The sequence below is a fragment of the Sardina pilchardus genome, chromosome 18 (genome assembly GCF_963854185.1).
Source record: "Sardina pilchardus chromosome 18, fSarPil1.1, whole genome shotgun sequence".
Classification (NCBI taxonomy): Eukaryota; Metazoa; Chordata; class Actinopteri; order Clupeiformes; family Clupeidae; genus Sardina; species Sardina pilchardus.
In genome coordinates, this window is record NC_085011.1 from 30,171,569 (window position 1) to 30,196,450 (window position 24,882).

General features: G+C 45.1%; 2 protein-coding genes across 3 annotated transcripts in view; one reads left to right on the forward strand and one right to left on the reverse strand.

The window, feature by feature from the left end:
- cdh23 (cadherin-related 23) overlaps window positions 1-24,882 on the forward strand; it is a 233,552-nt gene that overhangs the window by 180,366 nt on the left and 28,304 nt on the right. The window contains exons 30-36 of the mRNA XM_062519065.1: window positions 2,242-2,630; window positions 3,117-3,218; window positions 3,998-4,000; window positions 4,099-4,248; window positions 4,654-4,782; window positions 5,008-5,136; window positions 5,384-5,611. Of these exons, the coding sequence (XP_062375049.1) occupies window positions 2,242-2,630; window positions 3,117-3,218; window positions 3,998-4,000; window positions 4,099-4,248; window positions 4,654-4,782; window positions 5,008-5,136; window positions 5,384-5,611 (1,130 nt within the window). The remainder of the gene's footprint in view (window positions 1-2,241; window positions 2,631-3,116; window positions 3,219-3,997; window positions 4,001-4,098; window positions 4,249-4,653; window positions 4,783-5,007; window positions 5,137-5,383; window positions 5,612-24,882) is intronic.
- On the reverse strand, window positions 8,521-23,614 carry vsir (V-set immunoregulatory receptor). Of its 2 annotated transcripts, none has more exons than XM_062519067.1 (7): window positions 23,371-23,614; window positions 15,632-16,021; window positions 14,344-14,397; window positions 14,002-14,112; window positions 13,588-13,615; window positions 12,777-12,952; window positions 8,521-10,938 (listed from the first exon to the last, which is right to left on the reverse strand). In XM_062519067.1, exons 1-7 carry the CDS (start codon window positions 23,420-23,422, stop codon window positions 10,901-10,903), a joined length of 849 nt encoding a protein of 282 aa, XP_062375051.1. In that variant the 5' UTR covers window positions 23,423-23,614; the 3' UTR covers window positions 8,521-10,900. The 2 variants fall into 2 exon arrangements, with proteins under 2 accessions (XP_062375051.1, XP_062375050.1); XM_062519066.1 differs by having other exon boundaries at window positions 12,699-12,952.

The window sequence follows — 24,882 nt, forward strand, 5'->3', positions numbered from 1 at the left end:
TTTTGTGAACATGCCATCTGGTAATGGCTACTGGGATTTCCTGGTACACCTCAGGTGGTTTCTAATCGCTCCCCTGGTGCCCTGTTTCCTGATTTTTTCTATAGTTCAGCCCCATGCAAAGTGGTTTTCATACACTACATATATGCCTTATCACAATCAGAATGGGTTCAAATGTCTCCACTTCTGTGGTCGAGGGTGATTGAGCAGACCATGTTTCTCTGTAGGGCGTATTATTTTCCAGGATTGCCAAACATGTCAAGCCAAAATCACAATGGAGACCCCATAGCCATCTACTGTGACACACACACACACACACCAACACGTTGCTAACATCACACAGTGTTGCCTTGCTTCCCAGGGCACCCCTTGAGGAACCTCCTCTTTATATACAACACCCATAAAACCTCACGCCAGCGTAGCAGGCTGTTACTTCAGCCTGACTCTTACGGAGAGGCCTTGAGGACATCTGTCATATTGTGCAACATGTGCGTCAGTGCTGTCTTTGAAGTCCCTCCCTGCCCATTGCTCAAACTGGCCTCAAGCCATCCCCATTATTGCCCTGTTTCTCCACAGCTTCCCCTTCTCACTTCCTGCTTCAGTTCCCTGAACTGACTTGCGCCACTGCAGGCATGGCTCACAGTGGACCCTGGATGTCACTAACCTCTTGGCTTGTAGGCCTATTGTATTGCAATTGGGTGACTGGCCGTCTGTATTTACAATCCAAATAAATAGCGGTGTTTAAATAGCAGGAGCTGATCCGGCTCACAGTTTAGACCTGTGGGTTGGTACATGTGAGTAGCCCTCTGGCTGGCCTACACCGACATGACAGTGGCGGCCACCAAGGTGTACATACTAAAAAAAAAAAACCCATCAAAATACATCTCTAGTTTTGTCCTACACTTGCACACTCTGCTTCAGTTGCATTTTGAGTGTAGCCCAAGGGGCATCTTTAACCTGAGTCAGCCACAGGATAGCTTTAACCTGTGTATTAGCCAGGGGGTAAGAGTGTGTGTGTGTGTGTGTGTGTGTGTGTGTGTGTGTGTGTGTGTGTGTGTGTGTGTGTGTGTGTGTGTGTGTGTGTGTGTGTGTGTGTGTGTGTGTGTGTGTGTGTGTGTGTGTGTGTCTGTGTGTGTGTCTGTGTCTGTGTCTGTGTCTGTGTTTGTGTGTCTGTGTGTGTGGCTCTTTCTCTTTTGATTTAGTGAAAAGGGAAGACCTGTATCCATATTCTGGTGGAGCTTTTGCCATCTGGGGTTGAAAACAGTGATGCAATGCTAAAAGTTCTCTTTAGTTCAGATGTCAGCACCAGTCTCTGCTCGCCTCTCTCATTTCCTCTTGCCTTCCCCCTCACTCTCATTTCCTTTCTGCCTCTTTCTCTCTCTCTCTCTCTCTCTCTCTCTCTCTCTCTCTCTCTCTCGCTCTATCGCTCCCTCTTTCTCAGCTGTCTGTCCTTCATTTGCCCTTCTCTTCATCTCCATCTGTGCATCTCTCTCTGTGTCTGTCTGTTGGTCTGTCTGTCTGTCTGTCTTCCTACCTTTGTTTATCTTTCTGTCTCAGCCACTCAGCACCACCTTCTCTCATATCTCTCTCCTCCTCTTGAACTTTGCTCTGTCTCATTGTACACTTGTATCTTTCATTCTCATTTCCTTTTATTCTCTCCATCTCCACCACCCCATCTGCTATTTCTATTTTTCTCTCACTGTCTCTATTTCAAATTCAAATTCATATTCAAAAGGTACTTTATTGGCATGGCAAATTGTCAGATATTTGTATTGCCAAAGCAGTTACATAAATATGTGTGTGTGTGTGTGTGTGTGTGTGTGTGTGTGTTCGCGTATGACTCACTTCAGATCATCATACTGTACACATTGTATCAGATACCAGTTGACTCAGCAACATGTCTGACCCTCCCTAATCTGGTTCCACATTTAATTGGATTCCACATTGCACAAGAATTGCTCATTATTGGATGTTCAGGGGCCAGTAACAGTTCATTGTCTCTATGGAAATGTTAGTGAGTGGCCAGACTTGAGGTCAAAGGTCAGATATAAGAGTCCCTTGACAGTAGCATAATACATTGTCATTAAAATAATGGTATGTGGTCATTATAATGAACATAGCAGTGTAGCAGTTTGATGATCGCCTACATTCACAAGCTGGGTGCTTAATCACACTTGTTTTATGACTGCTCTAGTCTAGGCCCTGTGTGTGTGGCACCACTGTAACCTCTAGCTCCCCCTGCAGGTGACGGAGGTGCAGTGGCCTACACCCTGGTCTCGGGCTCGGACCGCAAGTTCGAGGTGGACGTGAGCACGGGCCTGGTGACCACAGTGGATTACCTGGACTACGAGACCAAGACCAGCTACCTGATGAACGTGTCGGCCACGGATCAGTCGCCGCCGTTCCACCGCGGCTACTGCACGGTGTACGTGACGCTGCTCAACGAGCTGGACGAGGCCGTGGCCTTCTTCCTGTCTGGCTACGAGGCCACGCTACGCGAGAACATCGCCACAGGAACTGAGGTCATCCAGGTGCAGGCGCAGTCGGCCGACAACCTCAACCAGCTGACGTACCGCTTCGACCCTGACACGTCGCCAGCCGCACTCGCGCTCTTCAAGATTGATAGTGTCACGGTGAGCGAGGAAAGGGGTCACTCTTCCAACTCACCACAGATTTACACAACTGCACATATCACAGACACTGTCATAGTCCCACAGAATATAGACACACTCAAAAGCACCCAAACTTACAGGCACACACAATACTGTATACAACTACACCCTGATTAATCACAGATAGTTACTTTCACACACACGCACTTACAGACTTACGCAAGTCTCTCTCACTCTCTCTCGCTCCCTCTCTTTCTCTCCCTCTCTCTCCCTCTCTCTCCCTCCCTGTCCCTTTCTCTTTTTCTTTCTCTTTCTCTTTCTCTTTCTCTTTCTCTTTCTCTTTCTCTTTCTCTCTCTCTCTCTCTCTCTCTCTCTCTCTTTCTCTTTCTCTTTCTCTTTCTCTTTCTCTTTCTCTCTCTCTCTCTCTCTCTCTCCCTCTCTCTGTCTCTCAAATCCTCACTTGCCTAACCCTCACTCTATCATTTTCTCTGGTCTGCTCTCCTGTAGGGGCGTATCACGGTCACAGGTCTAGTGGACAGAGAGAAGGGCGACTCCTACACACTTACTGTGCTGGCGGACGATGGCGGCCCAAAGAGAGGCTCCACCGTGGTAAAGACACACACACACACACACTCACTCAACTGAATCTTAAATTTTACTGTGATGCACAGCAGTATACATGTGTTCTCTGGGGACTGTTTTTTGATTTGATTTTGTTTTGAAGGCTCTAGAACACACACAGACGCTGTGAAGTCTAAAGCCCAATTCACACCAAAGATTCCCGACGCGACGAGACTGAGTTGCAGCGGTGTGAATTAGAAGTTGCACGTAGTTGCAAGCCGTCGCAAGCCGTCGCAGAGCATTAAACACGTTGAGTCGCAGTCGCAAGGTTTTAGAACGTCGCGGCTCGTCTCGTCTTGTCTCGTCGGGAATCTTTGGTCCGAACCCTACTTAAGGTGCTAAACATGCAATGCGTATGTGTATCTGGTTAGATACAAAAGCCAAAAGAGCTGACGTGTTCCTTGCTAAATAAACAAGGTCCCAGTGAAAATAATACCTGTAGTGCACTCATAGATTAGAGACTATGTGGAACTCCTCATGTGCTCAATGTCCTATGTTTACCTTTTAATTGTCTCTCTCCTTTTATTTGTTTTAACTCCTACAGTCATTGTCTGTACACAGTAGCCCTGTTCTTTTTTTCTTGTTTTGTTTTTGTGCCTTAAGGTCTTTTATTTTTGTTCTTTGCACTTGCATTATGCACTTTACTGTGAAGCACTTTGGTGCGGCTCAGCCGTCTGTAAACGTGCTATAGAAACACAATTTGACTTGACTTGGTATAACGCACCCCCATTTTCCCCTTTTGTCCAACATTCACTGTGGAAATGCAGAAGGTAGGAGTTCTTCCTTGTCTCCCTCTCCTACATTAATATAAAACAGCCCTTGCCTTTCTATCACTTGCCCTTCACTCATGCTGTCTGTATGGCGACAGGTGTCCATCACCATTGAGGATGAGAACGACAACAGCCCACAGTTCGACATCACATCCGACGTGTCCGTGGACATCCCAGAGGACACTCCTATTGGACAGAGAGTGGCCGTGGTACTGGCTAGAGACAAAGATGCCGGGAACAATGGACTGGTGAGGAGAGAGAGGCAGAAAGACAGATAGAAGAAAACAAAGACAGAGGGAGAGAAAGATAGTGTGGTGGTTAAGGAGCTGGGCTAGCATAGCCTGAAAAGTTGTGGGTTCAATTCCCGGCTTCCACCCCTGTGCCCTTGAGCAAGCCACTTAACCCTGAGTTGCTCTGGGGACAATGTATCCCCTTATAATATAGTTGACACGTTGGATATAAGTCTCTGCTAAATGCATAGATGTAAATGTAAATGTAAAAATACTTTAGTGTCAACGCATTATTCTGTTATTTTTCCTCTTTCATTTCCCTCTGTACTTGATTGTCTCTAACTCTCTTGCACCCCTCTCTCTCTCTCTTTCTTTCTCTGTCTCTCTCTCTCTCTCCCTCTCTCTCTCTTTTCCCTCCATCAGGTGAATTTTACCCTGGTGGCGGGTAACATGCAGGATGTGTTCAGGATCGTTACTGCCAACCACACATATGGGGAGATCTATGTCAATGCTCCCTTGGACCGCGAGGCAGTGGACCGCTACCTGCTGAAGGTGGGAATCAAGGGACCGCCTTTCTCACTCACAGCTACACATAACATCTGTGCATCCGTGTATTCATTCTAGAAATAATTAAATCAAATAAATTCTGAATTCTGAAAATTATATGTAAAATAATTCTGAAACATAGTGATATTACTACAGTACGCATTAATGATATTATGATATTATGATGTGGCTGTGTGTGTGTGTGTGTGTGTGTGTGTCTTTGACTTTTAGGTGCGAGCTCTGGATAGTGGCTCCCCTCCTCGCTACACCGACCACTCTTTGACCATCAACATCCTGGACGTTAACGATAATGGACCAGTCGTCCAGAGCCCTCGCGGCTACAATGTCTCCATCAGTGAGGTGAGCCTCACTCTCCTGCCACATGTCAATCACAGCTCAGAGATCAATCACTCGCTCATCAACCAGACACTTTTATCAAGACAGACGCCTGCATTCAAATGGATCTTGGCAGACATTTTGGCTTGAATTTGAACAGTTTATCCATATAGGGAAAGTCCAGGCTTCAATGGATATCTAGCATGTTTTATCTTTTAAGTATTACTGTAATGAATTGTCCACTTACTAATCAATGCTCTCACCCTTTTAGAATGTGGGCGGGGGCACATCGGTTCTGCGTGTGGTGGCCACCGACCGAGACATTGGCCGCAACGCCATGTTGTTCTACTACATCACCGGCGGCAACCAGGATCTGACGTTCCGCATGGACCGTGTGACGGGGGAGATGGTGACGCGGCCGTCCCCTCCAGACCGGGAACGCCAACAGGAGTACCAGCTGACCGTCACCGTGGAGGACGACGGGACTCCTTCACTCTCGGTAGGGATGCATGATGCACACACACGCGCACACGCACACACGCACACACACACACACACACACACACACGCACACACACACACACACACACACACACACATATACACATACACACTCAGCTACACACATACATACACACACATATATACTCTCAGGTACCAGTGTTGTGCATGAACGAGTTCAAAAGAACGTGTTCATTGAACACGTTCATTTTTCTGTGAACGCTGAACTGAACGCAGCACATTTGTAAATAATGAATTTGAACGTGAATTCGCTCAGATTATGGGAAATGAACGACGAACGTCACTGTTGATGTCCAATTCAAAGTTACGGAATTTATTTTGTCCTGAGAAGTCGAGTGACACTATCTGCTGGCAATTCAGAAACAGTAGGCTATGTCGTTGTCACACTCACTGCCCACGGGCGCCACTCCTAAACTACAGCTTTGCACTACCTTACTGCATTACCCATGATCACGTTACGCATGACGCATTGTACACAGAACCGCTGCTATGTTAATGCAATCGCGGAAAGATTCTGCACTTGTCAGTGATGATAGAGGGATGCATAACGTGTTCAAAGAGCCCTACAGTATGTCACTGAACAGTTCCATCGCTGCAGGTAATGCAGCAGGCAGCCTCCTCCATACTCCCGGTGTAAAAACTCTTCTGCTGTCAGTCATGCACAGCTGACGCATTTATTATTAAATATTAATAAATGCGCGGCCGCATTTATTAGGCGTCGATAGGCTATCTGCCATAGACCTAAAAGAAATGTATCTGCCCAGCGAAATAAAGCCCAATTTATGGACATTCTCAATTAGATGAGAACAACAGGTGGCTGTAGCCTATATTCCGCCAGAAACAGATTTTCATTCAAATTAACTGAATATGAACTAGTTCAAAATTAAAAATGGTGAACTATGAACGTGAACAGTTCACTTTGCACGTGTGTGAACTGAACTTTGAACTAGTTACTGAAGAGTGTGAACGTGCACAACACTGTCAGGTACACACACACACACACACACACACACACATACAGTACACACATGTACACATACGCAATGTGTGGTCATGTTTACTGTCATGGTGCAAGGGGTTCGTTGGGTTCTTAAGGGTTGTTGTCTTTCTTGTCTTTGTTGGGTATAACACAAAAGCATCGCACACACACACGCACGGACACACACACACTCACACAGGGATGATGTGGCATGCCAGTAGTCATGTGTCGTGTCATAACCAAAGGGAACACACACACACACTCAAGTGCACACACACACATGCACACCCACCACTCCCTCTCCTCAGTCACACTCCCTCTACTGATCCACCTGTGTAACTACAACAACATGATCCCACCCATGTCCACCTGTTGGAAGTATCCTAGTGGGTTTACACCAAGAGGAACAGACCGTCTGATTGTGATTTAAAGGGCAGAGCTCTAGTGTGTCTGCCATGCGTGGTGTCTGTGAGGTGTTGCGATGTGAGGAAGTGAGCAGCGATGAGCATAACAGGAAACGAGTTGCTGCAGCGTCTCCAACACTGTTGTTCTCTGAAAGAGGAAGCAGTGTGTGCTCAAGCTTTGCACTTCTTCCTGTTTCAACACCCCTGAGGTGCAGAGAAGTTCTTTAAAGTGTCTTAAACGGGACAGGTTGTCATGCGTAACATGCAGTGTGTCTAAATGTGTGATGCTGGTGTGTTTTTGGTCTGTGACTATAATTAGGGCGTCTGGATGCAAAACAAAAGCAACTGTTTATGGGCTAAAGACAAATCAAGTCAGGTCAGGTTTAGCACAAGTAAAGATAACAGTCAGAACACACCAGAGCGAGCAGTAAAACCATTAGTGAAACTACATAAAGCACACACTGTAGATAGGCTACCATGTGAAGGGTTTCAGTACGGTTTTCTGTTCAGACATTGCACATTTATCCCACATAAGACATTATTTGATTGTAGAAAACTGCTCTTTTGTTTACACCTAATACCTTCAGATAAAGTCCTTTAGTGGCTCACAATAGGACAGCAGCGAGCGTAGTTCAAAATGGATGAAAGCACCAGACCTGTGGTCAGAACCCAAGCTGTTTCATCATTGCTACCTATCAGCTGTCATCTGATGAAAGAGGCACACGCTTCAGCATGTTGTTTTTGGTGTGGATTAACACAAGCCTGCTATGGAGCTTTGTGCTAAGCAGGCACTAGCCTGTAGCTAGGCTAAAAAAGCTAGGATCTGATCAAATATCGTCAACAGTGGCTCTGCGAGAACTGATCCTATTCAGTGAATACTGTTAGTGTTTCAGGTGCAGTCATAACAGGTGCTATGTAGGTCACTCACGATCTGTGCACTGGGTCCTACAAAACCTCAAACCTTTTAAACGTCTTTGCACTGAGCTGAGCTGTAGGGTATGTTTGCATAACTTGCACAAACACACAGACATACATACATACACACAAGCTCAATCCACAGAGCCATAATATTCACAAACAGTGAAACGACTTTGCCCGATTTTATCATGTCTTGTCATAACATTTCTGCATCAAAATGTCCACCCTCTCTTATGTGCTGGACCAGGGACATTAGGCTATAGCCCTGTAAGGGCCTGCATGTTGATTAAATGTGATATTTATGTTTACATCAGTATTGTCAGTATTCACACTGTGACTTGTTAATGATGACCTCAGTATTACATAAGTGCTAAATTATGTTGTAAAACCGTCACTAAATTACAGCGGTATAATGTAATGTTGTTTGGAGGTTTGCTTTCGGTCACAAAATATGCTGATGTTTTTTTTGTTTTGTTTTGTTTTGTTTTGTTTGAGAAGCTTGAGCTCTGAAAAAGACAGACCTTGAGTCATAATGAGTGTCAGAAACCACAGGCAACTCACACAAAGGACTGACACTCACTCGCATTTTCATATGAAATAGTATAACACATTTTATTTTATAAAAGAGAATGCAGGGCAAATCAAAATATTTTTTTTGTACAGATGTATTCACAAGAGCAATATAAATTGCTGCAAAATGCAGGGTATGATTGCAATGCCAGTTAAAGCCTATTAAGTGATATAAATTGAATGTGACATTTAATGACATTGTAACACACACTAGCACTGTTTGGACAACATGACTGCTGTTGACATCATGTAGCCACATTTTTGTCATGTTTTTGTTTTGATGTTTTCATTGGAATCATGAAGAGTATGGTCACAAAGAGAGAGAGATACAGCAGAGCAGTCCCCTGCGTGTCTTACAGACAGCAGATGGTGCCCAGCAAATACTCACCATTAACAACAAGTGACTTTTACAATCTAATGCAGCGTAACAAAAGTCACATCGTTTCTACTTTTCATGCAAATTTTGAATCCCACTTCTTGTCCTCTGAATGTGTTTTGCCTTCATGCAGCTTTGTTTCCATACTGAAAATGAGCGTTGGCTTCCTTGTCCTTCAGAAAGACTTGAAGACATTTCAAAAGTTCTTTTCACTGATAAAAGTTCAAAATCTTAGCGGCAGTGGTTGGCTGTGGCTGTGGTTCAGTTGTACACAAGACTCTCACACTATCACACATTCAGATATGAACGCGCACACCCATACCCACCCCCACAAACACACACACACACACACACACACACACACACACACACACACACACACACACACACATATGCACAACTATCATACTATCATCAATATCAATCAACTGTAAAATTAAATTTTCAACAATAGCAAACGAAAAAAAACTGGAAAGCCTACTATAAGCTATGAAAACCAAACAAAAAACAAAATACAGTGACTGTAATTTGCTTTTTTGTATTCTTCCTTATCAACATCTTTTTCCATATTTCGACATGAAGAGCACACAGAGTAAAAGAACAGTCTGATCCTGAAACAGTAGAGGTTGGAAGGTGTTTTTTGTGCACTGAAGAGAAGTGAGGTAGCATAACTGATCTGAAAGGAGTGCAAAAATGTCAGAAAAAAGGGCGTTTTCTGGTGTTCAGCCAGAAAGAGAAAGAGCAAGCAATCTGAGAGAATTACGATGAACTGATCAGGATTGTATTTGGCAACATGTTTTGTTGAGCCGCTTCAATAGCAAGAAAGTCTTCAAAGTGTTCTCTGTTAGTGGTTGGTTTAACACTTTTCGAGAAATGCTGACCAGAGCGATTGCACCAATGGTAGAAAGAGACAGTGGCTAAACCAAATATGCAAGCATGGTCAAATTCTGTGAAATGGACTGTGGTTTTGCGTTTTGTGTTTGAAACAAGACATGCCTCCACACGTCTGATGGTTGTCTGATGGTCATGAATGCTGGCCTACGTGTTTTCTTGTGCATTTTTAACAATGCTGTATAAAGCTTTTGAAACAAAACAAAAATGTTCACAGATACTACTTCAAAAGTCAATCTATCTTTAACATTTATGCAAAGATATTGAGATAACCAAGCAACCAAAAATGACACATATATCTAAAATAACGTCTGTTCTGTACAATTAAAAATATACTCATAAACCCAACAGTTTTAAGGCTAACGGTGAACAAATATGAACATTACTAAGCAGATAACTGATGCGTAGTAACTTTGAGGGGAGGGCAAGAGTAAGTGAGTGGCTAGTAGCCTCGGCAGTGACATGTCCATATGGTAAGCACTTCAGCAACAAGTATAGACACATGGGAAGAGTCCAGAGACACTGTAGACAGACATCTGATGAGACCCTTCAGACAGACCAGACAGTCTGCGAGACCTCCGCTCTCCAACTCGTCTCCATGTCCCCAGTCTCTGGAATGTTTTGGATGGCAAATCACCAGACATCTGTATGCTACCAGTTCTCGTGTAGAAGGGACGACAAGAGTGTCAGTGGTGTCTCCAAAAAAGCAGCCCCTAGTACACCACAATGCTGAGAAAATCAGTTCCAAATTTGGCCTCTCGCTTGTTGTTGCAGGTGTGACAGCTTGTCATTTCCTTATGTTTGTAATTTTCTTGGATTGTCTCTTCCTCTTCAATTTGTCCACAAGCAAAGTGGTTAGGGGACGTCTTCAAACCACACATGCATGCATGCATACACACACACACACACATACACACACACACACACACACATACACACACACACACACACACGCACACACACACAACCACACACACACACCACACCCACACACACACGCACATACACACACACACATTAAGGGAGTGGTGCAGGTTTTGGGGTAGTAGCAGGGGAGTGTGTGAAACAGTGAAGAAGAAGAGAAAACCACACAGCGTTTCCAGGTCACAGGTCACAGGTCCCTTCAGGCTACACTTGCAGGAAGTTGGGGGACTCTGGGATGGGCTCTGAGAGAAAATCAAAACACACACACACACACACACACACACATTAGTTTCCTGGTGAAACACTACACATTCTGAGCCAATGAACACGGTCTCTTTCCCTGCTTCTCAAACACAGAGACCTTGGTGTCCATAGTGCCCATCATGAGGTGACTTAAGATGGCCATGCTGTGGCCATTGCTGTGGTCTTTATAAAACAGGGTGGACCAGGCTGGGAGTTTCCACTGTTTCTCTGCCCTTCCTCCGGACACCAGTAATGAGAGGTTACCAGATTTGTATGCTCTGGCAGGGTCTCAGACATATTATATGCACACACACACACACACACACACACACACACACACACACACACAGAGACTGCTCCTGCACAGACCGCCAACAAGCCCTCTCCGTAAATCTTTACTCTAATACTCAACTTCTCCCAGTAAATGAAACATATAGTTATTTGCAGTAAGCAAGGTAGTTATATGGAAGAGTAAATAGTAAGTAAGATGTGGTCAGCCATTAGCCCTCTTACACTCCCCTTCCCTTCTCTGCTGAGCATTTTTGGTAATCAGGTTGTGAAACAGAAAAGGGGAAACTGACTGACCTATATGAAATGGTCAGGTTTGTCAACAGAGACATTTAAACTGCTGTGGGGAGTCAAGCACTGGCTACAAGGCTCAACTGACACACAAACACAGCCATTAAAGAACACTACCAACTGCACGTATGTTTGTACCGTACACAGCACTGACTGTGTGACCCTTATAATATGCATGTAATGCTTGTCTATAATGTGTGTGTGTGTGTGTGTGTGTGTGTGTGTGTGTGTGTGTGTGTGTGTGTGTGTGTGTGTGTGTGCAATGCAGTCAAACTGCAAGGAACAGAGACAGCTGGACTCAAGAGACTTTTGAGTCAGGAAACTGTAATTCAGTTCGGAATTCTAGGAACGTCCCACACAGGTACCTCATGAAGGGAGGCTGTGGGAATATCTGTGTGTTTGTGTGTGTGTGTGTGCGTGCGTGCGTGCGTGCGTGCGTGCATGCGTGCAGTCAGATAACCAAATCATTCTGATTAAGTGCTAAACTAAGAGCATCTCATCTGAATAGCTCTACATACAGTACATGCTATCAGTTAGGACAGCCTCCAGATGGTTCATGTTTTATGGTGAAAAACAAGCTCATGTGTTGGAGCTGGTTTGCCACAGTGTGTGTGTGTGTGTGTGTGTGTGTGTGTGTGTGTGTGTGTGTGTGTGTGTGTGTGTGTGTGTGTGTGTGTGTGTGTGTGTGTGTATCTGTGTGTGTCTGTGTGCATCTGTGTATGTGTGTGTGTGTGTGTGGTGTGGGTGTGTGTGGTGTGTCTGTATTGTGTCTCCTAGAGTCCTCATTTCTGTGAGAACAAAACTGCTGGTATTTATCAGTCACAGCTGTTTCATGTTCCACACAGAGTCATTGCCTAAGAGGCTCCAGAGGAGTTCCCCCTTAATGAATCAGCATGGCTGTATGGGTGTGCTCTGTCCACCCAGTGGACACTTCTGGGCCACAACTGGCCCAGCTCAGCACCAAAACCTGCTGCAGTCTGCAGTCATGACTCAGTGGGATGAATCTAAGTGCTTACGTTTGTGTGCGTCTGTGTGCTTATGAATGGATTGTGCCATAATGATCGTTTGATCGCGTGTGATCGTTTCTGCTTTGATATGTTTAGGGCTCAGTGTTTGTGCTTTTGACGTGTTTAGAGCTCAGTGTTTGCGTGTGATTGATGGTCAGAGATTCTGAGTTTACTTCAGAAGGTTCCTCTGTGTTCTCTTCTGTGGCTGGCATTCACATTACATCTGCGCACATGTGTGGTTCCCTGTTCACCTTGCGTTGGGAAGAAGACGTCTCCGAAGGCATTGGGGGTCATGGGGGTGCCAGGGTCGGAGAGCAGGTGGCGCCCCGTCTCGGAGGACTGGCGGGTCATGATCTGGGACACAGTGCGGGTCTTGGCCTGGGGGGAGCCCGCCAGGAACACAGGGTTGTCGTGACCCTGAGCTTCACTGTGGAGGAGGACGTGGGAGAGAATGAGTGGGAGAAACAGCAGCAATGGTGACTAAGGACTTTAGATCAGTGGTGTAGACTACATGATACGCAGGACTGCGCAGTATACCCACATAAAAAGAATCACCATCTCAGTATACCCACTTCAAATGTTAATAAATATGCCTATTTGTGATGATCCCAGTATATCCACTACAGCTAACTAGACTACACCACTGCTTCAGATCGTATCAAGTTCCAGTTCGGATCATATCACGTTGCATTATGATCATCACTCCCAAAGCAGTTAAGCAAAGGGCTCTTTCCTAGCCTTATTTACAAGGGACTTTGTAGCACATCTGATATCGCACGGTTGGGATTATCTGAGTTGTGATCCGACTGTACTGTTGATATCTATCTTTACTGCTCTGGAAATTAAATTACTTTTGTTCGCGGAACCCTCTATTGTGTACAGCAAGGTATTCAATGGCTCTTCCATTTCCTGTAGAGCAGCAGAAATTGTGTGTGTGTGTGTGTGTGTGTGTGTGTGTGTGTGTGTGTGTGTGTGTGTGTGTGTGTGTGTGTGTGTGTGTGTGTGTGTGTGTGTGTGTGTCTGTCTGTCTGTGTCTCTGTGTGTGTGAGAAACAAAACTCACCTGTCCATTCGGACAAGCTCATGTGCACCTGTGGAAAGGACAGAAAAGGACAGAAACACTTTAATTAGAATGTGCCACACACATGCATGCATATTCACGAGGAAAAATGCACCCAGAGACATAAGAGCATATTCTCTCTCTCTGTATCTGTGCTGCAGCTACACTGGTTTTGTCTTGCAGTCAGATACCACAGGCAGGAAGCTACTAAAAAGTGTGTGTGTGTGTGTGAGAGAGAGAGAGAGAGAGAGAGAGAGAGAGAGAGAGAGAGAGAGAGAGAGACAGAGAGACAGAGAGACAGAAAGAGAGAGAGGTGTGAACGTTTTCAGGTATTGTTGAAATAGTGTGTTCATCCTGTGTGACAGATGTGTGTGTGTGTGTGTGTGTGTGTGTGTGTGTGTGTGTGTGTGTACTCACGTCTGTTGGCCTGGGCAGTCTGCCTCTGTCTGTACACCAGCACCAGAATGAGAGGAAGGCACAGGAAAGCCATGATGCAGGCAGCTGTAGCAAAGACTGCAGTAACTTTGCCTGCAAAGAAAACACACACAGACAAGAAACAGATCAAAAGGGATGCAAGTCACACTTACACACTGATCACAGCCAGGAACACGCCCATTTATGTACACAATAGACAATAACATCCATGTCAATAAAAACACCTAACAACACCTAACAACACCTAACAGCGCTTGCTATTGTTATATCTCTCACACACACACACATAGTGCCTGATTCATGTAGACGAGGACACGCTCTTACCATCACTGTTGGAGTTGGGGTTCATCTCTGTGCAGGTCAGGCTTCCTGGGTGTGCTGTGGGGGGACAGAGACAGAGGAGAGTGAGGCTGGGCTGGGCCTCTGGGCTGGGCCTCTGGGCTGGGCCTCTGAGCTGGGCCTCTGAGCTGGGACTCTGCGCTAGGGCTGCTCCATTAGAGTCAAAATCATTAGCACGATTATCTCGTTCAATACTGAGATCACGATTATTAAATGCGGTTACTCAGTGATTTTGGAACTATCATCCATATTCAAAGTTTACATTTTTTTTTGAACATTTTAAATGTCATTTTAAATATAATCCAACAGGAAAAAATACATGTAAAATAAAAGGATAATGCACACGACAACTGAAGACAAAAGGAGAGCATTGTTATGAAACTGAATGTAGCAAAATAATCACTATATTTCAATTACGTTATTTTCATAATTGTTGGAAGTCATAATCACGATTAATCGATTAATTCGATGAGTTTGATTAATTGCACAGCCCTCCTCTGGGTCTCTGGGCCCTTGGGCTCAGACACACAGCTGCTGTCTCTGTGGTCTCTCCCGCTCACTCTCTGGGGGAAAGCTAGCGCAGAGCTTGTGCTTACTCAACTGATACCACAGTCATCGAGAGCAGCTTTGCAAAGAGGAAGTCATGTGTGTGTCTGACCGACCACTGGAGATGTTTGTACTAGTGCACTCACATGCATGTATAGCACATGCAAACACTTCTGTAACATGCGCACACACACACACACACACACACACACACACACCTACACCTGTAGTCTATGTATACTGTATGTATGTCTAAATGTATATAGGTGTCAAGGCTCTCAAGCACTGTGCTATATCTAGGCCTTTGATCATGTCAGACATACTGTGCACACAGTGCAAGCACATACACACATGCTCAGAGACTTGCGTAACACACACACACAAGCATGCAGAGATATCAAGTATTTTCATGGCAAGGATCCAAACTGATACATGAATGTACTAGATGCAAAACATAACTACAGTAAGGTCTGACTACAGTGAATACAACTACAACATGCACACACACTCACACACAAATACACATTTTTTTTACCAAATGACAAAATAGATATTTAAGCCCAAACATGTCCTTATGTGTTTCCTACAGTACACTCCATACATGGACACACACACGCGCACACACACGCACACACACACATACACACACACACACACACACACACACGGACACACACGCACGCACGCACGCACACACACACACACACACACACACACTGTCCCTTACCGGGGCCGACGGTGAGCAGCACGTGGCTGTGCAGGGTTCCCTTGTGGTGTTTCTCGGCCACCAGGCAGCAGTAGCGGCCCTGGTCCCCCGGCTGCACGTCCGTCAGGTGGAGCATGATCCGCGAGCCCTCCAGCATGTACACGCCCACGCTGGACAAGGGCAGCGAGTGGTTGGTGCGGCGGATACGGCCCTGGCGAGGGTGCTGCCCCTTCTGGCAGTGGCGGTCCAAGTGCGGCGTGTAGAGCCAGGCCGCGTGGAACTGGTCGCCCGAGTGGGGGTGCCCGTGCTGCTCGCACATCAGCGTGACGTTGGCACCCGCGGGGCACGCGTAGTGCTGATGGGGCGCGGTGAGACGCGCCTCGTCATCCACCACCCCGATGGAGGAGCTGCCTAAAAACAAACAGGGGAGAGGAGAAGTAGATGTGATCATGTGATCATTAAATCATTCGCTCATGTGTTCTCACCTCAGTACACCCTTTAGAACATACAAACAGCAAACAATATACAGTACATCAGCAATCCCTATACAACATACAATCTTCTCTACAAGTATTCGACTGGAGAACTAGAGCCTAGAACCTTCACTAAAGATCATGAGAACACAGAGAAGAGGTGCAGTGGATAGAGAGGGGTAGGTCTAGACTCCATTTTCTTTGACAGCCACTGATAGACCCGAAAAGTGCTTTAGAATAGAAGGAAATCAGTGCAGTGCATGCCAGTACATTACTATCATGGCCAGTGTGCTTTATTGTCCCGTCTTGATATTAGGAGCAATTGGCTGAAATGTACGTTTTGAAGTTGTGTGTAGCCAGCTGTCAATGTGTCAGCAGACTGACACAAAGATCCTTTTTCTTTGACTATACATGGCAAACGAGACCCATGCACACACACACACATGCACATTCATGGCCAGCTGTTTGTGTTTCCTGCCCACATTGCCTGCATAGCTCACATGTGGGCACCAGCTTTGTGTGGTTAGAGAAACCAGCGCACAGAGGTTCACTCGAGCACATTCCGCTTTGGCGAAACAGCCACTAAGAACCCCAGAGTGCACACTTTTAAGGGCACGTGTCGAGATGTTAAAAGGCAGTCAGTGAGTCATGAGTTATGCATTTCCTTTGTTTTCTGACATTTTGCCATATACCCTAATTCCTTCCCCAAAGAGGGCCCCTGAAGGTCCCCAAGACGCAGCGTTGATCGCATCTCTGATCGAAAACACACACACGCACACACGCACACACACACCATATTGAGAGTGTCTGTGTAGCCTCCTCTCTGCAACACGACTTCCTTCTTCTCCCTCCTCCGCCACCTACTCTCTTTCATCTTCCACTGCTGGCTGTGCACTTTCTAAGTCATCCTCCGCTCACCGACAACACACTCTCTGGTGTCACCATTCCCTTACAAAGCGAGGTTTCAATACTTTTGATGTTATCTCTGTCACATAATGCAAACAGATTCTAAAATGTGCCAGATGATAACCTCCCGCAGGCATATTGTTCTTGTAGAATGTGTGTGTGTGTGTGTGTATGTGTGTGTGTGTACAGTATGTGTGCCATCTGAACAAAGCAGTCTTTTCAGTGTTGCTCTGGGCAAGCCAAGGCTCCTAGCTGTCATTCTGACATATGCACAAATAAATTGCACCCATTATGTGAAGACCAGCATACCTATCCACCCGCATAAATAAACTCCTGTGTGTGGTCACAAACAGGTTATTCTGTGAAGTTAAGTCACTGTGTATTTGTGTGTGTATGTGTCTCTGTGAGTGTGAGTGTGTGTGTGTGTGTGTGTGTGTGTATGGGGGGGGGGATGAGTGTGTGTGTGTGTGTGTGTGTGTGTGCGTATGGTGTATGGTAGACAGACATTAATACATGTGTATGGTAGACAGACATTAATAGGTCATGCATGAGAGGAGCAGTGGCAGAACAAGATAGTAGAGTAGGGCCAGAGCATTGGAAGTGGACTTCCTTCCTCTCTCTCTCTCTCTCTCTCTCTCTCTCTCTCTTTAACTCTCTCTTTGTCTTGAATAATTACAGTTTCTATATGATATTACTGTTTATTTTCTCTATGCATTTTCTCTTCTGCATGTGCTACAGAAGTCAGACATATGCCCCCCACACTCATACACTCTCTCTCTCTCTCTCTCTCTCTCTGTCTCTCTCTCTCTCTGTCTCTCAGTGGAGAGTCCAGCTGCTAGGGGCATGTGTCATGCTGTAATAGTTCTGAGTGCCTGACCCAGATAAAACTGTTTAGAAATACAGCAGCCAACCAGTCTATGACCCCCGCAACCCACCGACCTGGTTTGGTCACTGTGTGTGTGTGTGTGTGTGTGTGTGTGTGTGTGTGTGTGTGTGTGTGTTTGTGTGTGTGTGTGAATGTCAGGAAGAGCAATAGGAAATCCAGGGAGTGTGATGAACTGAAACTGCGACCCCTCTGGCAAAGCCCACCTCTCAGAGGAACAATAGTTTGGAGCTGGCTACTGTTTCACACACTGGCCCTGTCTGACACACACACACACACACACACACACACACAGAGAGAGAGAGGGAGAGAGAGAGATACACTCTCTCTCTCTCTCTCTCTCTCTCTCACACACACACACACACACACACACACTCATTCACTGACCAAGTCATTCATGTACAGATATGCAAAGGCAGTCAGACACACACACACTCACATTCATAAAGACACATTATATGAGCTGAAAACAAACACATTTATTCTTCATATAGCAAATGGATGAAGAACACATATAGGCAGAAATCTTACACACACACGCACAGTAATACCGACTCTAACTCTCTAGAGGAGAGCTCTAAATCTGACATGCGATCTTGTTAAGTCACAGGCCCCAGGCCCCTCTCTGTTATGTGAGTCTGCTACAATGACCCACACATCTTGATGTACCTCAAAGCTTAATACACACATCACACACACACACACACACACCTGTTACTTCGTGTCAGGTTCAAAGAGAGAGAGACAAAACCATAGAGAGGAGAAAAAAAGGAAGATATTGGGTCTCTGAGCACCAAGTCAGACCTACTGTCCACCAGGCCTCTCCCAAAGCCAGCAGACCTGAACGTCTATCTGCCTCATCACATTACACGTCTACTCTACAACTTCTACAGTTCACCAGGTATCGATGAGGAACTTTTATCTGACATCTTTGTGTCACGCTCACTGGGTTTCAGCTTTATGCAAAGCTTGCCGTTTCAGGGCCCCACTGCAACTGAATTAGTCTTTCATCGTTTCAACAGCAGCCCACACACACACACACACACACACATATCGGTAATGTTGCATGGATTTGCATAATGCCTGAAAGCTCATGGGGTGTTTTTTTCTTTCTGAGGTTTGCAGCTCTATCATTTTTAGTCCCTGAGTTTGATGAAGGTCGGTTCCCCACCCACATATATGGATCCACTAAGTCATAGGCATGGGGAAAACCCTCACTTCACGTGCCAACCCAGCTCAGAATGTTATACCCAGTGGCAAAAGTCATTCTCCATGACTTCACGTGTTTGTCTACTGTATGACTTGCTAAGAAAGAGTACTAGATATGACATACTAAGGTGTATTTTGGAGGCTCATACCAGAGCTTCTTCCTAACTTCTACCTCCTAACCACAAAAAAAAACAAACAAACACACACACAGACACACACAAACTCATTTGGATTAGCCAGCTCATTAAAAGGTGTTAATGGTAACAGCATGAGGTAACTGATACCCACTCCCCCAGTCAGGCTTGTGTTTGGGAGACGAGAGAGGGCTTTTGAGTCTGTCACCCCCTTCCTGGGTCTCTTTAGAGTCTGCCTGTTCAGATATACTAGGCCTATACTGTGGTCTGAGTGGTAATGTAACAACATCGGCAAAATGTATGCTTCCTCTGCACGAGTAGTTTACACATTCGCTGTGGCCTACAACAGGAAATGAGTGTCACTATGTATGATTTCCACTCTTAACACTCAGCAAAAGTGGCATATCATTTGCATTGCGCTAAGAACCTTTCTTGTCAACTAATAATTAAGAAACCCAAGTCAGAAATCTTTCTCTCTCTCGTGACAAATGTTGTCATATCCAAACATATATGTGTATGTGTATGTGTATGTCACTGGCCAGGGTGATGTTAGTGCTTATTCCTTCCTGTGTCCGACAGGGAGGAAAGGTCACAGGAAGAGTAGACTGACTCGCTTGCTTGCCATGTTGTAGACTGTTTCTACTTCAGGTCTGATTTGGGCCATTGTACACAGTTTTTCCTATATTGTTTAAGCTTGTATCAAGAAGACCCCTCTCACTCCTTCTAAATGAAACAGTCTACTAACCCATTTTCTTTCTGTGTAAGTCTCCTCCCTTCTCCCTCACATACACACGTACAGACACATTAAAAGTTAGACTGGGTAAACCCAGATTGGATTTCGCCCTGCAGCTCAGACAGGAAACCTCCACTTTTTTTTTATCCTGCTTCCGTTACAAATCTGCAGGGACCAATAACAAACTGGCTTACCCACCTGGCACACCTGGATTGTTGGTCTGATTGGTTGAAGGAATATCCAAATGCGTACAGTACAGAGTAATTTGAACTATGCCTGTTGATCTCACCTCTTGTGCCGTAGAAAATACAGAGCAGACTCCCCAGACTAATGCTGAATCTTAAAAGATTGAGCTTGGTCTGGTGATAGCCAAGCTACCTAAAAGTATCTCTGTCTTCCTCCTTTCAGCTATCCTTCTAACTTTTCTTATTTTTTATTAACCAGTTATTCTAGTTCTTTACAATAATTTCTCATACTGTATGGTTACTATGGTTCTGTGACATGCACTGTTAGTAGGGAGCGGATTCCCTCTGTCTCTCATGGTCTCTTCTTCGCTATTTCCCTTTTATCCCTCTCTCCTGGCCCATCCATTTGCCTCGGTGGGAAAGGAGACAATGTTTATCTGTTGGCTTACCTTATCTGCCCACAGACCAGTGAGCTCAGTGGGGTCTGGAATGCCTCGCTGGCCCTCTTTCCCACCCCCTACTGCCTTCGGCTTTTATTTCAGATCAATTTTGGCATCCTTCTGAGTCACTGCTTGCACTTTGTGGCCAGTGTAGTCTCTTTTTTTTTGGGGGGGGGGGGGGGTATTTTAATCACTTTGACTTTAATCAATGCGGTGAACAGGTTGAGTTGACATGTGTTTCATTCAGAGTGGCCCGTTCTCATCATTCTGAAACCTCAAATGTCCCCTCCACGTGCATCTCTGTCTGAAGAAATGTCCATGTGACTTGTTTACCTTGAAACACAACCCCCAAAACTTATTTTCTAACTGTTCAAAGCCTTGGCAATTTGTTGTGTTAAAGGAGACCACACTTCCTGAACAGTCATTTGAGGAGATCTGCTCTACGGCAGGATACACAATCTGATGCACTTCTGGCAGATCTCCCATGCAGACAAATTAGCAGCTTTTCAAACAAATACCAAAGACTGACTGTTTGTACTAACTAAGGTTACTAGAGGCAAATGGAGAATTACTATCTTCTGCAAGGTCTGTGTAAGCCAAAGCATGTGTCTGCCTGATGAAAAAAGACTTCAATTACGTTTGAGTCCTTGGGAGTCTCTGACAGGGCAGTTCCCCGGGGAGAAGGGGGGGGGGATGCTGAAGGTCTCAACTTGTTTTCTTTCTCTCTTTCTCAGCGGCTGGAAATTCTCCGGCATATTGTGTATGTCCCACACAAAATTGCTGTGTAACATTGACTATACACAGGGGAAGTACCGTCACATTCAAATCAGTAGTAAGTGGGGGGGGGGGGGGGGGATATCTTGCCATATACTGTAGGCTGCACCATGTCAGTCCCTCAGAATCATTTCAGTTACGATGTTATGCAAGTTTCTAGATAGGAATGCTCTTATCTTGGCAGAAATTGGCTTTCAGGAATAAATAATTGCAACAGAGATCAAAAGGTCATACGGCAGGCTTTCCATCTTTGGCTCATCCTTGGGGTACTCGTGTTCAGGTGTGCTCAGTAACGCCTGCAGGGAGGCCAGAGTAGTCTATAGCCTAACCCCCTCCTTTGGGGGGAAGGTTGAGGCAGGTTGGCAGATCAATGACCAACAGTAGGGGACGGAGCAGGGGTTGTGAGTTGGACGGACAAAAGGCGAAATGAGCAAGAAGAGAAAGAGGAGACCGCCAAGGCCCCCAACATTTCGATCTGAACAGGAGCTTCCCCCCTGCGCCATCCACACTGTGCTCCATATACCAAACAAGTCACTGATCACTCTGTGTCAAAATGTCAGGCAAACCAACCACTTTGCAGGCTCCACACACCACACAACCCAACCCCCCAGGTCAGGAAAACAAACCCAGAACTTTCACTTTTTTCTAGCAGAACATCGATACACCCAAAAAAAGACATTGACCCGTTTAGACATGATGGATTGGCATAAGGAAGTTAGGGTTTTTTGTGGGTGTGAATGCAAAGGAAGGAAATGTCTAAACAAAGAGACCATGCTCATGATCATTAGGATGCCTTTTACAGCAGGCAGTAGCAGAAACTATGAGAAGGAGCAGTTAAATAAAGGCAAACATTATTTTATCTTTTCGTCCTATAAACCTGCCATGGACTGTATTCGGCACCAGCCCACAAATGGAATGGAACTGATGCTGAATTCAAATTTAAAAATGGTCAAAATATGGAATATTCCGTATCATCAGATTTGTTTTTCTTCAAGTGTGAAATAGGCCTGTTCCTTCGGAGCATTTTCCATTAGAGCTGAAAGAAGAAGTATGATCTGTGTTTAGTAACTAGGCCTACACTTCCTGTTTTGGGACATAAATACAGGCAGTCTCTTTGACAACTTTAGTGGCGCTGTTGAGACGTGACTGAACCCAAGTGTCCCATCACTTATAGATACATCCCTTTGAAGTTTGATGCATAGATAACTCTAAACGTCCCACAACTTTACGTGTACGCGTCACCTGCGACAATAGCGCACCCGTTCCACAACCTAAACCTACATTTAATGAAACTCTAGCCATATGATGTGACTAGGATTACAGACTTGGTAGGCTGATGCATAGCTTAACAGCTGTCCCAGCTCTTTCAGGGGCGACATACACAGGGGGCTGAGTTAATGGAGCGGTGGGACAGATGTTTCAGGGCAGCTAACTCAAAACATCAACGTGGATAGGCTACCCCTGTCGTTAGAGTTATGTAGAGTTAAATGTTCCATATTTTACTAGCCCCTTTTTGGTCGGTCAGTGTTTCTGTCGACACTCCCTAAGCATGAAGCCAAACAGGGTTTATTTTGGGGCGAAACACAGGAAATTAAAGTGGCACATACCCTTTAGGTTACGAGGGGCGTCTTAAGGAAGTCTGACAGCTTAGTCTCAAGAGGCTACTTTTCAGATAGGCTACTACTAACAACAACATGCCATATTTTAAGGTAGGCTACAGGCCTATTTACGTAGGTAGGCTACGTATGAGCACACGGTGCCAGAATTAATCAATATAGGCTACTGACTTTAACACAGATAGGCTACTTGTTCAAAACCAATTGAATAGCCTTGTGAAGCAAATAAAGCAAGCAATGTGTCAAATATGTGACACCGGTATGACGTGACATGTTAAAAGGCAAAATCCTCTTGCTTTATTTGACAACAGACAAAAAGAGCATCTGACAAGCTTGTACATGCCACTGACCTCGTCTAGTCGTGTGGGATGAGAATATCACATTATTGACAATTGCAGTTTATTTACCTTGAGTCAGGACAGCCACAACGAAAAGAGCTGCAACAATTCGAAAATCCATTGGTGCGACCAACTTGAATAAATCCGGTAAATCCGACGTAAATTAAAGCCTATTTGTACTTCTTGCTCTTCTTTTCGTTAGACTATCATGAGCACCCGCATGCTCTGCTTGCATACAAATTTGGTGACTCTACGCTCTTAATACAGCTGACCGCACGCTACCCGATTTGTTGTTGCCTCTCGAAATCAACTTTTCGACTGCCTGTCTACTGTCAAGCCCGTGGCGGATACACATAAGACGGCTGTAGTAAAGTACGACTCCTCCCTCCTCCGCCGCCGTCAGTCTCTCTCCCTCTCAGTCCGTAATAAAAATGTAAATTAAATGGGAGTTTAGATAACGATTGGCAGCTAAGGTGTGGTGCATAGATTAGCCTATCTTTCACTTTCTTTCGACCCTAAAGTTTTTCAAGTTGTTGTGAGGTAGAGGTTTTTTTTTAAATATTTGTAGCCTACAGAAAAGATGCTGGAAAATATTCAGGGAGATGTACCTTAAGGCTAGCTGAAAGAAAGAAATACCCCTTTCATGTATTTGTCAGTTTGTAATAATACACCGTTTCTTTCTTTCTTTCTTTCTTTTTTCATTTTACCATTTGTCATTTTCGATTAGACTATTTAAGATGATTTGCTTAAGTATTAATCATACATTTTCTTTCAGCACAATATTAGCAGGCATATTGGTAACACATTGTCACTCCTTCCTTGTATTTTCCCTGTATTTGTTGGGAAATTCAGTCTGTCAGGGCAGTATAGCCTGAGGCACAGGCTGGACGACCAGTCAGGCTGGAACATCAGGAACATCTTTCCCTGCCACCCCTCCTACACAAACAACACACACTGGGACATTTCTCATTTGAGTTTCACTCACACTTCCCTCCCCATGCCATGCTGAACTGTGTGTTACAATTAACATGCACTTAACTTCCTGTTTCCATACACATGTATGAACATAACCTCACATTGTCAGTGGAGCTGACAAGTTCAGAAATGTTTAAACTTGGGAACACCATGCTACACAGTACACACACTCACACAAGGAAATGCAAAGTGGTGTTCAAAACCAATCCACATCTGGTCAAGCTTCAGTTCTGGTCCGCTTTCAGTCCAGTCCACCACACACACACACACAACGCGCAAGGAAATGTAAAGTGGTGTTCAGAACCTCTCCACATCTGGTCAAGCTTCACAGCCCAACTTAAGCACTCTTTCGAGCACAACATCAACAACGCTGGTTATCCCTGACACATGATGGGATGGGTCACAGCATAAACAAAGTGCCACAAGTTCCTGCGGAATGCACTGTAGCCTCAAGGACGTTCCTGTCCCAGAGGCAGAGGGGATCCAAGGTTCCCAATGTTCTTTCCCCTGTGTTGTCTTGAATGTTAATTATTTCACTATCCATGTTTTAACAAATGTTTTTTGTATTACTTTCAGTGTTGGGTAGGTTACTTTAGAAATGTAATG

What these genes read in the sequence shown, in the direction of transcription:
- vsir (XM_062519066.1), bottom strand. Translation starts at nt 23,422, where the DNA reads ATGGATTTTCGAATTGTTGCAGCTCTTTTCGTTGTGGCTGTCCTGACT. An exon ending in CCCCAACTCCAACAGTGATG is followed by an intron (nt 14,113 to 14,343) that starts GTAAGAGCGTGT and finishes TTTTCTTTGCAG; the next exon opens with GCAAAGTTACTGCAGTCTTT. An exon ending in GAGCTTGTCCGAATGGACAG is followed by an intron (nt 12,953 to 13,587) that starts GTGAGTTTTGTT and finishes CCTCCTCCACAG; the next exon opens with TGAAGCTCAGGGTCACGACA.